At 41.6% G+C, this 12,151-nt stretch overlaps 1 protein-coding gene across 3 annotated transcripts in view; it reads left to right on the top strand.

Annotated features, from left to right (window-relative positions):
- Window positions 1-12,151, top strand: part of LOC106081748 (intersectin-1) — a 43,652-nt gene that overhangs the window by 28,521 nt on the left and 2,980 nt on the right. For 2 of the 3 annotated variants that reach the window (XM_013243929.2, XM_013243933.2), the window contains 2 exons: window positions 253-526; window positions 5,627-6,076. In XM_013243929.2, the coding sequence (XP_013099383.1) occupies window positions 253-526; window positions 5,627-5,823 (471 nt within the window). In that variant the 3' untranslated portion in view covers window positions 5,824-6,076. Of the gene's footprint in view, window positions 1-252; window positions 527-5,626; window positions 6,077-12,151 lie in introns of those variants that run through there. The other variant, XM_013243931.2, reaches the window with a different exon arrangement.

Below are 12,151 nucleotides of genomic sequence, written 5' to 3' on the forward strand. Positions count from 1 at the left end.
TTCTCCTCTGTATGTCTGTTTAGTTGCAATGCTCTTTGCATTTTGTTTTTGTTCTCTTTTTGTGTTTTTTTTTTGTTAATCAGTGTACTAAAGCTTTTCTTGTTTAGCTTTCAACTCAATTTTGTTACACAATTTTATGTTTGCTTTTCAAAATGTCTCAACAATATAAACACGATATCAATGGCAAAAATCGTTGGTTAATCAGTGTATCCAGTGTATTAATGATCTCTGTTTTTGTATTCTTTCAAATAGGGTATGCGAGCTAAACGTTCGGATATTGCACAAGTTATTGCTCCCTACGAAGCCACCAGCCCCGAGCAATTGTCCTTGACTCGTGGCCAATTGATAATGATCCGTAAGAAGACCGAAACGGGCTGGTGGGAAGGTGAACTTCAAGCTAAAGGACGTAGACGTCAAATTGGTTGGTTCCCTGCCACCTATGTGAAGGTGTTACAGGGTGGTCGTAACAGCGGTCGCAATACCCCAGTTTCGGGCAGTAGAGTTGAAATGACTGAAACGATTTTGGGTAAGTACAAATCATAACGCAATAAAACCACCATAGAAATATCAATGCTGTTAAAATGAAAGTTCAAATAAAAAGCCTAATAGGTCAGTGAAGACATGTGCAGATATCTGCCAAATGATCATAGAAGACTTCTATAGCTTGCAGCAAAATAATCAACTTACACTTTTTTTCAAAGAAGCCCGATTTTTAAAGGATTTGACTGATATTTCACATGCACATTAACGACCTCGATATGTAGATACAGCTTTCCTTTGTAACGCACAGTGTTGCCAATGCGAAAAATCTTGGAAATAATTCTGGAACTTTTAAACGGATAGAAATAAATATCTCAATGATAAAACTTCCTTAAATCTGCCTGTGCCAACATTTATTCCACTTTTGGCCTGTCTGTGTATATATGAGTAATAGTGATAGTAAAATTCGGAGGTCACCGTGGCGCAGAGGTTAGCCACATTTGTGAAATATCTTGCCATGGTAAAACTTCTCTGCCAAGTGGTGTCGCTATGCAGCACGCCGTTCGGATTCGGTATAAAAAAGGAGGCGTCCCCTTATCATTGAGCTTACAACTTTAATCGGTCTGCACTCATTGATATGAGAGAAGTATATTCATTGCTGTTGGACGTTGTTGTTTCTTATTTGAAAGTATGCAAAATTTAGGGACCCTAGTGGGTCCAGAGGCTGATCCATGGGGCTTGAAATTTGGCCACCTCGAGTGTGTCGAATTTTGTATTTCTTGTCAAATAGTCATTTACGGAACGATTGGCTTGATTCTTTTTTAAAAGATAGAGCTCGTAATACGTACATGACTGTCGTGGCTAGTTATTTTAAGTTTTATGAAAAAAGATTGTGGAATGTAAACATCCATTGAGACACACATTTCCATTTTTCTACTAGTCAACATCTCAGTCATTTAACTTCCTTCAATCTATCTCTGCTCGCATTTACTCTTCTCTATATTGCATTGACCGCAACGTCTACTGGATCACCACACATTTCCGTTTTGCGTACTGAAAAATATCTCAATGATAAAACTTCCTTAAATCTGCCTGTGCCAACATTTATTCCACTTTTGGCCTGTCTGTGTATATATGAGTAATAGTAAAATTCGGAGGTCACCGTGGCGCAGAGGTTAGCCACATTTGTGAAATATCTGGCCATGTTAAAACTTCTCTACCAAGTGGTGTCGCTATGCAGCACGCCGTTCGGATTCGGCATAAAAAAGGAGGCGTCCCCTTATCATTGAGCTTACAACTTTAATCGGCCTGCACTCATTGATATGAGAGAAGTATATCCATTGCTTTTGGACGCCGTTGTTTCTTATTTGAAAATCATGCATGCAGTGCAACAACAAACTCCTGTCTCTTATTCTCTATCCACTGCAATCTGCCAAAAGCACTCTAACTTTCGAAGGAGTAAAGCTAGGCGCTTAAAATTTTACACAAGTACATATGATTAGTGTAGATCGGTTGGGATTGTAAATAGGCCGACTCGGTCTATGTTTTGACTAAGCCCGCATATAAACCGATCAGGCGATTTGACTTCTTGGGCCCTTGCGGATAGAATTTTTATTTTTAGATAACTATTCACAGGATAATGATTGGGATGGTCCCTGCGATGGCAGCTCAAAAGGTATTGCTTATGTCTTCGCACTGGTAGGATCTTTGTCTCCTGATGAAGATGGTCCACATGAGAACTGAGGAGACAGCCGGACGCAGTTCGAAGGGCGTACCACTGCCTGCCCCAGGGGCCGCACTTGTGGTATTCGCTGGTAGAAAGCGAGCGACTGCTGCGTTAATGATGTCTCGGAATTTCCTCTCGGCAACTAGCACATTCGAGGGGGGTGGCAGTTGCGACGATTTTTGCACTCTCTGAAGCCAGCCCAATCGGTCACCTTCTGAATGATAAACGTCCGGCGCTCAGAGGTTATGAAGTCAGGTGGTCGGTCGATGATGAGAATTATGGAGAGGTGGTCTGACCCCTCGACGGCTTGCCAGGATACGTCACTCAGGAGATCAGGGGATGCAATGGAAATGTCTGGCGAGCTGCTACACATCCTCGTAATCCTAGTGGAGGCATCCTCATTCACCGTGGAGCCTTCAATCTGTTCTGCCAAAGCTTGTTACCTAGGGGAGAATGCCATGAAATGTGATGCGCATTAAAGTCTGCTAGAATCAGACTATTATGGCCAGATAGTAGCCCACTTATGTCGGGCTTGTAAGCCTGGCCATTAATTGAGACACAGCCACCAACCGGCGCTATGTAAACGTTGTATGGCTCTATTTCGGCAGTACCGGACCTGACTGCTATTCCCATGCACCCCATATAGCGGTCATTCCTTGAGCGATCCTTACATACCTCCTGGATTGCTGCAACCAATATGTTCTTCCGGCTCTTTAAATCCACAATCTCCTCGATCTTGCTACGGAGACCGTTGCAGTTTAGTCCCGGTACTGACCTGGCAGAGACACGAGAGAGGTTGGAGGATTCACATAGTCCGACGATGAGGACGCAGAAGGCGACGACAACGACGTTTGTGACCCACTGTTGTCTATGATCGCACAGCACCTTGCAACATATTCAGTGTGACTGTAATCCCGTAGTGACGTAAGGTCAGAGCAATATCGGAAATGTACCTACTCCATGCACCGGTTACACCACACCGACAACGACCGATGATGAAGGCGATTCAGGCAAACCGAACAAAACCTGGTTCTGGATTGAAATTTTGCGGAGAAGGAACTCCGGGATGTGCATCTCCCATGACGAAAATCAAGTAAAAAGGCGTTAAGTTTGGATACCCATCACCTGGGGTATATATGTTAACCATATTTCGTCATAATCCAGTAAAAAATGTATAATTTAGGCCCCCATAGCAGCTATATCGAAATATGGTTCGATTTCGATCAAATTCGGCTCAGACATTGAGTGGTCTAATAAGTACAAGTCATTGTTCAATGAAGAACAAAATATTGGTCTTTTCGGTAGCTATATCCAAATAAAGGGCGACCTGAACCATATACGACACGGATATGGACAAGCCGAGCATAAGTCACTGTCAAATTTCAGCGAAATCGAATTATAAATGCTTCTTTTAAGAGGCCAAGACTTAACCGAGAAATCGGTCAATATGGCAGCTATATCCGAATCTGAACCGATTTGGGCGAAATTGAAGAGGGATGTCAAAGGGCCTAATATAACTCACTGTCCCAAATTTCGGCAAAATCGCGATAAATGGGCCTTTTATGAGCCCAATACCTTAAATCGAGAGATCGGTCTATGTGGCAGCTATATCCAATTTTGGACCGATCTGGGCCAAATTAAAGAAAGATGTCGAAGGCCCTAATACAACTCACTGTCCCAAATTTCGGTAACATCGGGCAATAAACGCGCCTTTTATGGGTCCAAAACAATAAACCGAGAGATCGGTCTATATGGCAGCTATATCCAAAACTGAACTGATCTGGGCCACATTAAAGAAAAATGTCGAGGGGCCTAACACAACTCATTGTCACAAATTTCGGCGAAATCGGATAATAAATGCGCCTTTTATGGCCCCAAAACCATAAACCGAGAGATCGGTCTATATGGCAGCAATATTTGAATATGGACCGATCAGGGCCACATTGAACAGAGATGTTGAGGGGCCTAACACAACTCATTGTCACAAATTTCGGCGAAATCGGAGCGGTTTTTATGGGCCCAAGAGAGATCGGCAGCTATATCAAAATCTGGACCGATCTAAGTCAAATTGAAGAAGAATGTCGAAGGGTCTAATACAACTCACTGTCCCAAATGTTGGCAAAATCTGGCAATAAATGCGCCGTTTATGGGCCCAAGACCTTAAATCGGCGACTAGCTCTATATGGCAGCTATATCCAAATCTAGACCGATCTGTGCCAAATTGAAGAAGGATGACGGGTGGCCTAACACAACTCATTGTCCCAAATTTCAGCAAAATCTATAATAAATGTGGCTTTTATGGGCCAAAGACTTTAAATCGGCGGATCGGTCTATAGGGGGGCTATATCAAGATATAGTCCGATATTGCCCATCTTCGAACTTGAATTGCTTATGGACATAAAAAGAATCTGTGCAAAGTTTCAGCTCAATATATCTATTTTTAAAGACTGTAGCGTGATATCTACAGACAGACGGACAGACGGTCGGACGGACGGACATGGCTAGATCGCCTAGGATTTTTACGCTGATCAAGAATATATGCACTTTATAGGGTCGGAAATGGATATTTCGATGTGTGCAAACGGAATGACAAAAAGAATATACCCCCATCCTTCGGTGGTGGGTATAAAAGGACGAATACCTACATTGAGGCGACAGCCCTTGCCGATGAAGGATTCCGCCGGGTCAATCCGGTACGTAAAAGCGGCTGCATGGGAATAACCATGATATTGGTTGGTGACCCTACGTTTGGTATGGGCACCACGCAGATTGGAGCTCAAAGTTCCAGCCTGTGTGGTGCTCACAGCTATCCCGTGCGGGGCCCAACTTTTGGTAGTTTTCATTAGTTTTTGCCTGGTAAATGGAGAAATACCCCCGCTTGCTTGATCAAATGTTCACGTACACTGAGGCAAATGTTCACATACACTGAGGCAAATGTTCACGTACACTGAGGCTGCAGTCCTTGCGATGAAGGATTCCATTGGGTCAATCCGGTGCGTACAAGCGGCTCCATGGGAATAGCCATGATATTGGTTGGTGACCCTACGTTTGGTATGGGCACCATGCAGATTGAAGCTCAAAGCTCCAGCCTGTGTGGTGCTCACAGCTATCCCGTGCGGGGCTCTACGTTTTGTGGTTTTCATCAGTTTTTGTCTGGTAATTGGAGAAATGCCACCGCTTGCTTGAGCAAAAGATTAGTGCAAATATTCATGGGGAAAATTATACGCTTTTAAGCACGACTAGCGTCTAGTGTACACTGGGAGAAAAATTGCAATGTTTGGAAATCTACACTGAGAAAATTATTAATTTTCAAATCAATTCACCTCTTCATACAGAAATTGAACTTTCTTGTCTACATTTCATTCATTTCAAGGTTCTTCAGTTATTAATAAATTTTTTTCTATTTCCCTTCTATTGCAGATAAAGTTATTGCCCTATATCCATACAAGGCACAAAACGACGATGAATTGTCATTTGATAAGGATGACATTATCAGTGTACTGGGACGAGATGAACCCGAATGGTGGCGCGGTGAATTGAATGGTCTTACCGGTCTCTTCCCCAGCAATTATGTGGGTCCATTTGTGACGTCCGGTAAGAAAGCCAAAGGCAAATAATTGTGCCCAATTCTGGAGAGGCAATTTACAATTTACAAAATGCCAACAGATTCAAATGCTTTAAGTTCATGTTCGTGACACACAAACCAAACCACCATCCCTCAATATGAAGCTCTCTTATTTTTGTGTAATGTTTTGTTATGATTAAAAATCTTGTAATTTTTCTTGTTTTTCTTTGTAAATATGTTGGATTGATTATATTATTATCTATCTGCTTTAATAATGCTAACATTCCGAAAATCAAAAATCGAAACCAATGATATTTTCACTCTCTGTTTTTTTTTTTGGTGGCCGCACCACACGAACGAATGTTTAAAACATGTTTAATTTTATTATTTTTATTTTTTTGTGTTTATTTTAAGTGAATTGTATGCTTTAAGTTTAGACTACTTGCGATTGTCTGTTCTTTTTTTCTCTTCTTATTTGCATAGTTAGCCAAGTTTTGTTCTTTGTGATGATTGAGTTTCACAAGCGCACTCATACACACACACAGACATGTATTTACCAATATTTGTTGATTCGAATTAGACATTATGATAAAGTTAATTATTTCCTAATTTGTTTTTTTCGTATGCCAATGCGTTACGTTTATCTTAATTTTTTTTTTGCACGTAATTATTAAGCAAAAAGCAATTCCCCCCATATATTTTTTTGTTTTTTTTAAGCCTTATTATTTTTTAATTTTTAATTTGCAATATAATTATAAAGTCTGTATAGTTATACTATAGTTATTTATGTTTATGTTTATTTTTGTTTAAGTTTCGCTTTATTTTTGATTACCGAAAAAAGTTGCCAATGTAAATATTTATCTGTATTCATTATCCACGCCCAAGATTATTATTGGTATTACCGAAATATATACACACACACTATATGAGAAATATTTACACATGTTTAATAAAAACAAAAATACATTTTTAATGTAAACATATTAAATGCTCTTTTGTTGTTGTTTCTTTATTATTTTCTTTTTGTTGTTGTATTGTATATCAGACAAGTTGCTCCAGTGTCCAGTGTGTGTTCCACCCGCTAACACTTGGCCACAAATTTGGATATCTGATTCGTACTCTACTTTTAAACATCTTAATTTTTGATGTTTGTTTTTTTTTATACCCTCCACCATAGGATGGGGGTATACTAATTTCGTCATTCTGTTTGCAACACCTCGAAATATGCGTCTGAGACCCCATAAAGTAAATATAAAGGGTGATTTTTTTGAGGTTAGGATTTTCATGCATTAGTATTTGACAGATCACGTGGGATTTCAGACATGGTGTCAAAGAGAAAGATGCTCAGTATGCTTTGACATTTCATCATGAATAGACTTACTAACGAGCAACGCTTGCAAATCATTGAATTTTATTACCAAAATCAGTGTTCGGTTCGAAATGTGTTCAAATTTTGACAAATTTTGTTCAGCGATGAGGCTCATTTCTGGTTGAATGGCTACGTAAATAAGCAAAATTGCCGCATTTGGAGTGAAGAGCAACCAGAAGCCGTTCAAGAACTGCCCATGCATCCCGAAAAATGCACTGTTTGGTGTGGTTTGTACGCTGGTGGAATCATTGGACCGTATTTTTTCAAAGATGCTGTTGGACGCAACGTTACGGTGAATGAACACATTTCGAACCGAACACTGATTTTGGTAATAAAATTCAATGATTTGCAAGCGTTGCTCGTTAGTAAGTCTATTCATGATGAAATGTCAAAGCATACTGAGCATCTTTCTCTTTGACACCATGTCTGAAATCCCACGTGATCTGTCAAATACTAATGCATGAAAATCCTAACCTCAAAAAAATCACCCTTTATATAATCTTGATCGTCATGTCATTTTAAGTCGATCTAGCCATGTCCGTCCGTCTGTCTGTCGAAAGCACGCTAACTTTCGAAGGAGTAAAGTTAGCCGCTTGAAATTTTGCACAAATAGTTTTTATTATTGTATTGGTCGTAAATGGGCCAAATCGGTCCATGTTTTGATATAGCTGCCATATAAACCGATCTTGGGTTTTGACTTATTGAGCCTCTAGAGGGCGCAATTCTCGTCCGATTTGACTGAAATTTTGCACGACGTGTTTTGGTATTACTTCGAACAAATGCGCTAAGTATGGTTTAAATCGGTTCATAATCTGATATAGCTGCCATATAAACCGATCTTGGGTCTTGACTTCTTAAGCCTCTAGAGAGCGCAATTCTCGACCGATTTGACTGGCACGACGTGTTTTGTTATGACTTCCAATTACTGTGCTAAGTATGGCGGAAATCGGTACATAACCTGATATAGCTGCCATATAAACCGATCTTGGATCTTGACTTCTTGAGCCTCTAGAGGGCGCAGTTCACATCCGATTTGGCAGAAATTTTGTACAACGGCTTCTCTCATGACCTTCAACATACGTGTCTAATATGGTCTGAATTGATCAATAGCTTGATACAGCTCTCATGTAAACCTATCTCCTGATTTTGCTTCTTGAGCCCCTACGAGACGCAATTCTTATCCGAATGAACTGAAATATTACACAAGGGCTTCTACAATAATCGGCATTCATTTTTGGTCCGAATCGGACTACAACTTGATATAGCTCCACTCGCATAACAGTTCTTATTCAATATTCTTTGTTTGCCTAAAAAGAGATACGGCGCATAGAACTCGACAAATGCGATTCATGGTGGAGGGTATATAAGATTCGGCCCGGTCGAACTTAGCACGCTCTTACTTGTTTTTTTATACCCTTCATCATAGGATGGGGGCATACTAATTTCGTAATTTTGTTTGTAGGTTGAAAAGGGTGTGCAGATATTAATCCGCCCCATGCCACTATGGACATACACCTAAGCCAGTAATTGGCTTGTTGTGCGCTCTAAAGATTATAAACTAACTTCTAAAAAAGAAAATTTTAAGTTAGGAATTCCGTGCTACTAACAAAATCCTTAATTGCTTTCATTACCACTTACATGTTGGCTCATGTCTGGTATTGTGTCTCCACCTAAGTGCCGGTATCTGTTAAACGCGAAAGCCGGGCAATGACAAAGGAAATGCTCCAAAGTCTCATCATCTTCCCCTCATGCCCTACACATGCTATCATTTGCCGCACCAATTTTACATAAGTGAGCTCGTAGTCCTATGTGTCCCGTAATGATGCCAATAGCTATACTGACCTCCTTCTTGCTTCCTTTCAGTAATAACCTCGTCTTCTCACGATCTGGATCCCCCCATAGGATTTTCGCCCTCCTACCGACCGTTTCGCTGTTCCACAATGTTGCATGCGCATTCGTCGTCCACTCCCTTAACTCAGAATGCATCGACCCGAAAGGCTTCGGGTTAACCAAGTTTATTGACGGCAGTCCTTTGGCCTTCACCGCCAAATCGTTTGCCCTTTCATTTCCCCTTACTCCGTTATGGCCCGGCAACCAAACGATGCGGATTCTGCCATCCTCAGAGAAGGCGTTAATCACCTTCTTGCACTGCAAGACTTCCTTCTTACACTGCAAGACTTCTAACACTTGGCCATAAATGTGGATATCAGATTCGTACTCTACTTCTAAATACCTTAATTTTTGATGTTTGTTTTTTATACCCTCCACCATAGGAGGTGGTATACTAATTTCGTCATCCTGTTTGTAACTCCTCGAAATATTCGTCCAAGATCGTCATGACATTTTAAGTCGATCTAGCCATGTCCGTCCATCTGTCCGTCTGTCTGTCGAAAGCACGCTCACTTTCGAAGGAGTAAAGCTAGCCGCTTGATATTAAGCACAAATACTTTTTATAAGTGTAGGTCGGTTGGGATTGTAAATGGGCCATACCGGTCCATGTTTTGATAAAGGTGCCATATAAACCGATCTTGGATCTTGACTTCTTGAGCTTCTAGAGGGCGCAATTTTGCATGACGTATGTCGTTATGACTTCCAACAACTGTGCTAAGTATGGTTCATATCGGTTTATAAACTGATATAGTTGTCATATTAACCGATCTGGGGTCTTTATTTCTTGAGCCTCTAGAGTGCACAATTCCTATCCGTTAAGCTGAAATTTTAAATGAGGTATTTTGTTATGCTATCCATCAACTGTGCTATGTACGGTTGAAATCGTTCATATTCATATGGTTCAAATCGTTCATATCCTGATATAACTGTCATATTAACCGATCTGGGGTCTTGACTTCTTGAGCCTCTAGAGGGCAATTCCTATCCGATTTAGCTGAAATTTTGCATGACGTATGTCGTTACGACTTCCAACTACTGTGCTAAGTATGCTTCAAATCGGTTCATAACCTGATATATTAACCGATCTGGGGTCTTGATTGCTTGAGCCTCTAGAGGGCGCAATTCTAATCCGATTTGGCTGAAATTTTGCATGAGATGTTTTTTTATGATTTCCAACAATTGTGCTAAGTACGGTTCCAATCGGTCCCTAACCTGATATAGCTGTCATATTAACCGATATGGGGTCTTGATTTCTTGCGCCTCTAGAGGGCGTAATTCCTATTCGAGTTAACTGAAATTTTTGTATGACTTATGTCGTTACGACTTCCTGCAAACTACGTTCCAAATCAGTCTCCAACCTGATATAGCTCCAATATAAACCGATTTCCTGATTTAACTTCTCGAGCCCCTGGAAGCCGCAATTTTTTGACTTCCAAAAACTTTGCCTAGTACGGTCCAAATTGGTCTATAACCTGATATAGCTCCCATACAAACCGTCCTCCCGATTTGACTTCTTGAGCCCTTACAAGCCGCAAGTTTTGTCCAATTTGGTTGAAATTTTGCATGTAGTGTTCTTTCACGACTTCCAACAGCTGTGCCAAGTACGGTCTAAGTCGGTCTATAATCTGGTATAGCTCCCATAAAAATCGATCTCTCAATTTGACATCTCAAGTCTCTGGAAGCCGCAGTTTTTGTCCGATTTGGCTGAAATTTTGCACATAGTGTTCTGCTATAACATCCAACAATTGTGCCAAGTACGGTTCAAATCGGTCTATAACACGATATAGTTCCCATATAAACCGATCTCCCGATTTGACTTCTTGAGCCCTTACAAGCCGCAATTTTTGTCCGATTTCGCTAAACTTTTGCATGTAGTGTTCTATTATGACATCTAACTACTCTACCAAGTACGGTCTAAATCGGCCGACAACCCGACATAGCTCCCATAAAAACCGTCCTCCCGATTTGACTTCTTGAGCCCTTACAAGCCGCCATTTTTAAACCGGTCTCTCGATAATCCTTGTTCGGTTCCTTGAATCTTTAAATTTTGCTGGTTTGACAGAAGTTTGGTATGTGGAATTAAATTATGCTCTTCAACTAAATTTATTTTGTATACGTTTTTAGCAGAATCCATGGTGGTGGGTTCTCAAGATTCGGCCCGGCCGAACTTAGCGCGCTTTTACTTGTTTTGCCCGGAGTGCTTTCTCCGCAAGCTTCTGGTTCGTGCCGGGATTGAAAAGAACCCCGGACCCTGGTTCTGCTCGGTTTGCCAGATCCGCCTCCATCATCGATCGGTATCGGTGAGGTGTAACCGGTGCATGGAGTGGGTACATTTCCGATCTTGCTCTGGCCTCACATCACTACGAGAGTACGAACTGAAAATGTTGAAAGGTGCTGTGCGAAAATAGACAGCAGTGGGTTACAAGCGTTGTCGGCGTCGCCTCCCCCCCGACCTCTCCCGTGAGGCAATATACGCCACAGCAGCATCCCAGCCCCAATATTGCCAGGCCAGTTCCGGGCAGTGTATGATTTTTGCAAATTAACTGCAACGGTCTCCGAGCCATCGACGAGATTGTGGATTTTATTAGTCGAAAGAACATATTGGTCGCAGCGATCCACTGCGGCGATACTGCAGAGATAGAGCTATACAGCGTGTACATACCGCTGTGTCCCAATTAATGGTCAGGCTTACAACCCCGACATAAGTGGGTTACTATCTGGCCATAATCGTCTGGTTCTAGGGGACTTTAATGCGCATCACACTTCATGGCATTCTGCTCCAGGGAACGACCAGCGTGGCATGGCTTTGGCAGAGTAGATTGAAGATTCCACGTTTTGCACGGTAGTGAGGATGCCCCCACTAGGATTGCGAGGAGGTGTAGTAGCTTGCCAGACATTTTCATTGCATCCCCTGGTCTGCTGAGTGACGTAACCTGGCAAGCCGTCATTTCTTTGGAATCGAACCTGTCTTTGAACACTCTTATGGTTCTCGATGTCTGGAAAATGGACAGAGTGATCCCGCTACTGAAGCCTGGAATGGATCCGAGTAAGGGGGAGTCGTACAGACCGATCTCCCTTGAGGGACTACTCCTCCTGAGCCTCGTTGGAGAATTTCCATTCG

This window comes from Stomoxys calcitrans, chromosome 3 (genome assembly GCF_963082655.1).
Source record: "Stomoxys calcitrans chromosome 3, idStoCalc2.1, whole genome shotgun sequence".
In the NCBI taxonomy this organism is placed as follows: Eukaryota; Metazoa; Arthropoda; class Insecta; order Diptera; family Muscidae; genus Stomoxys; species Stomoxys calcitrans.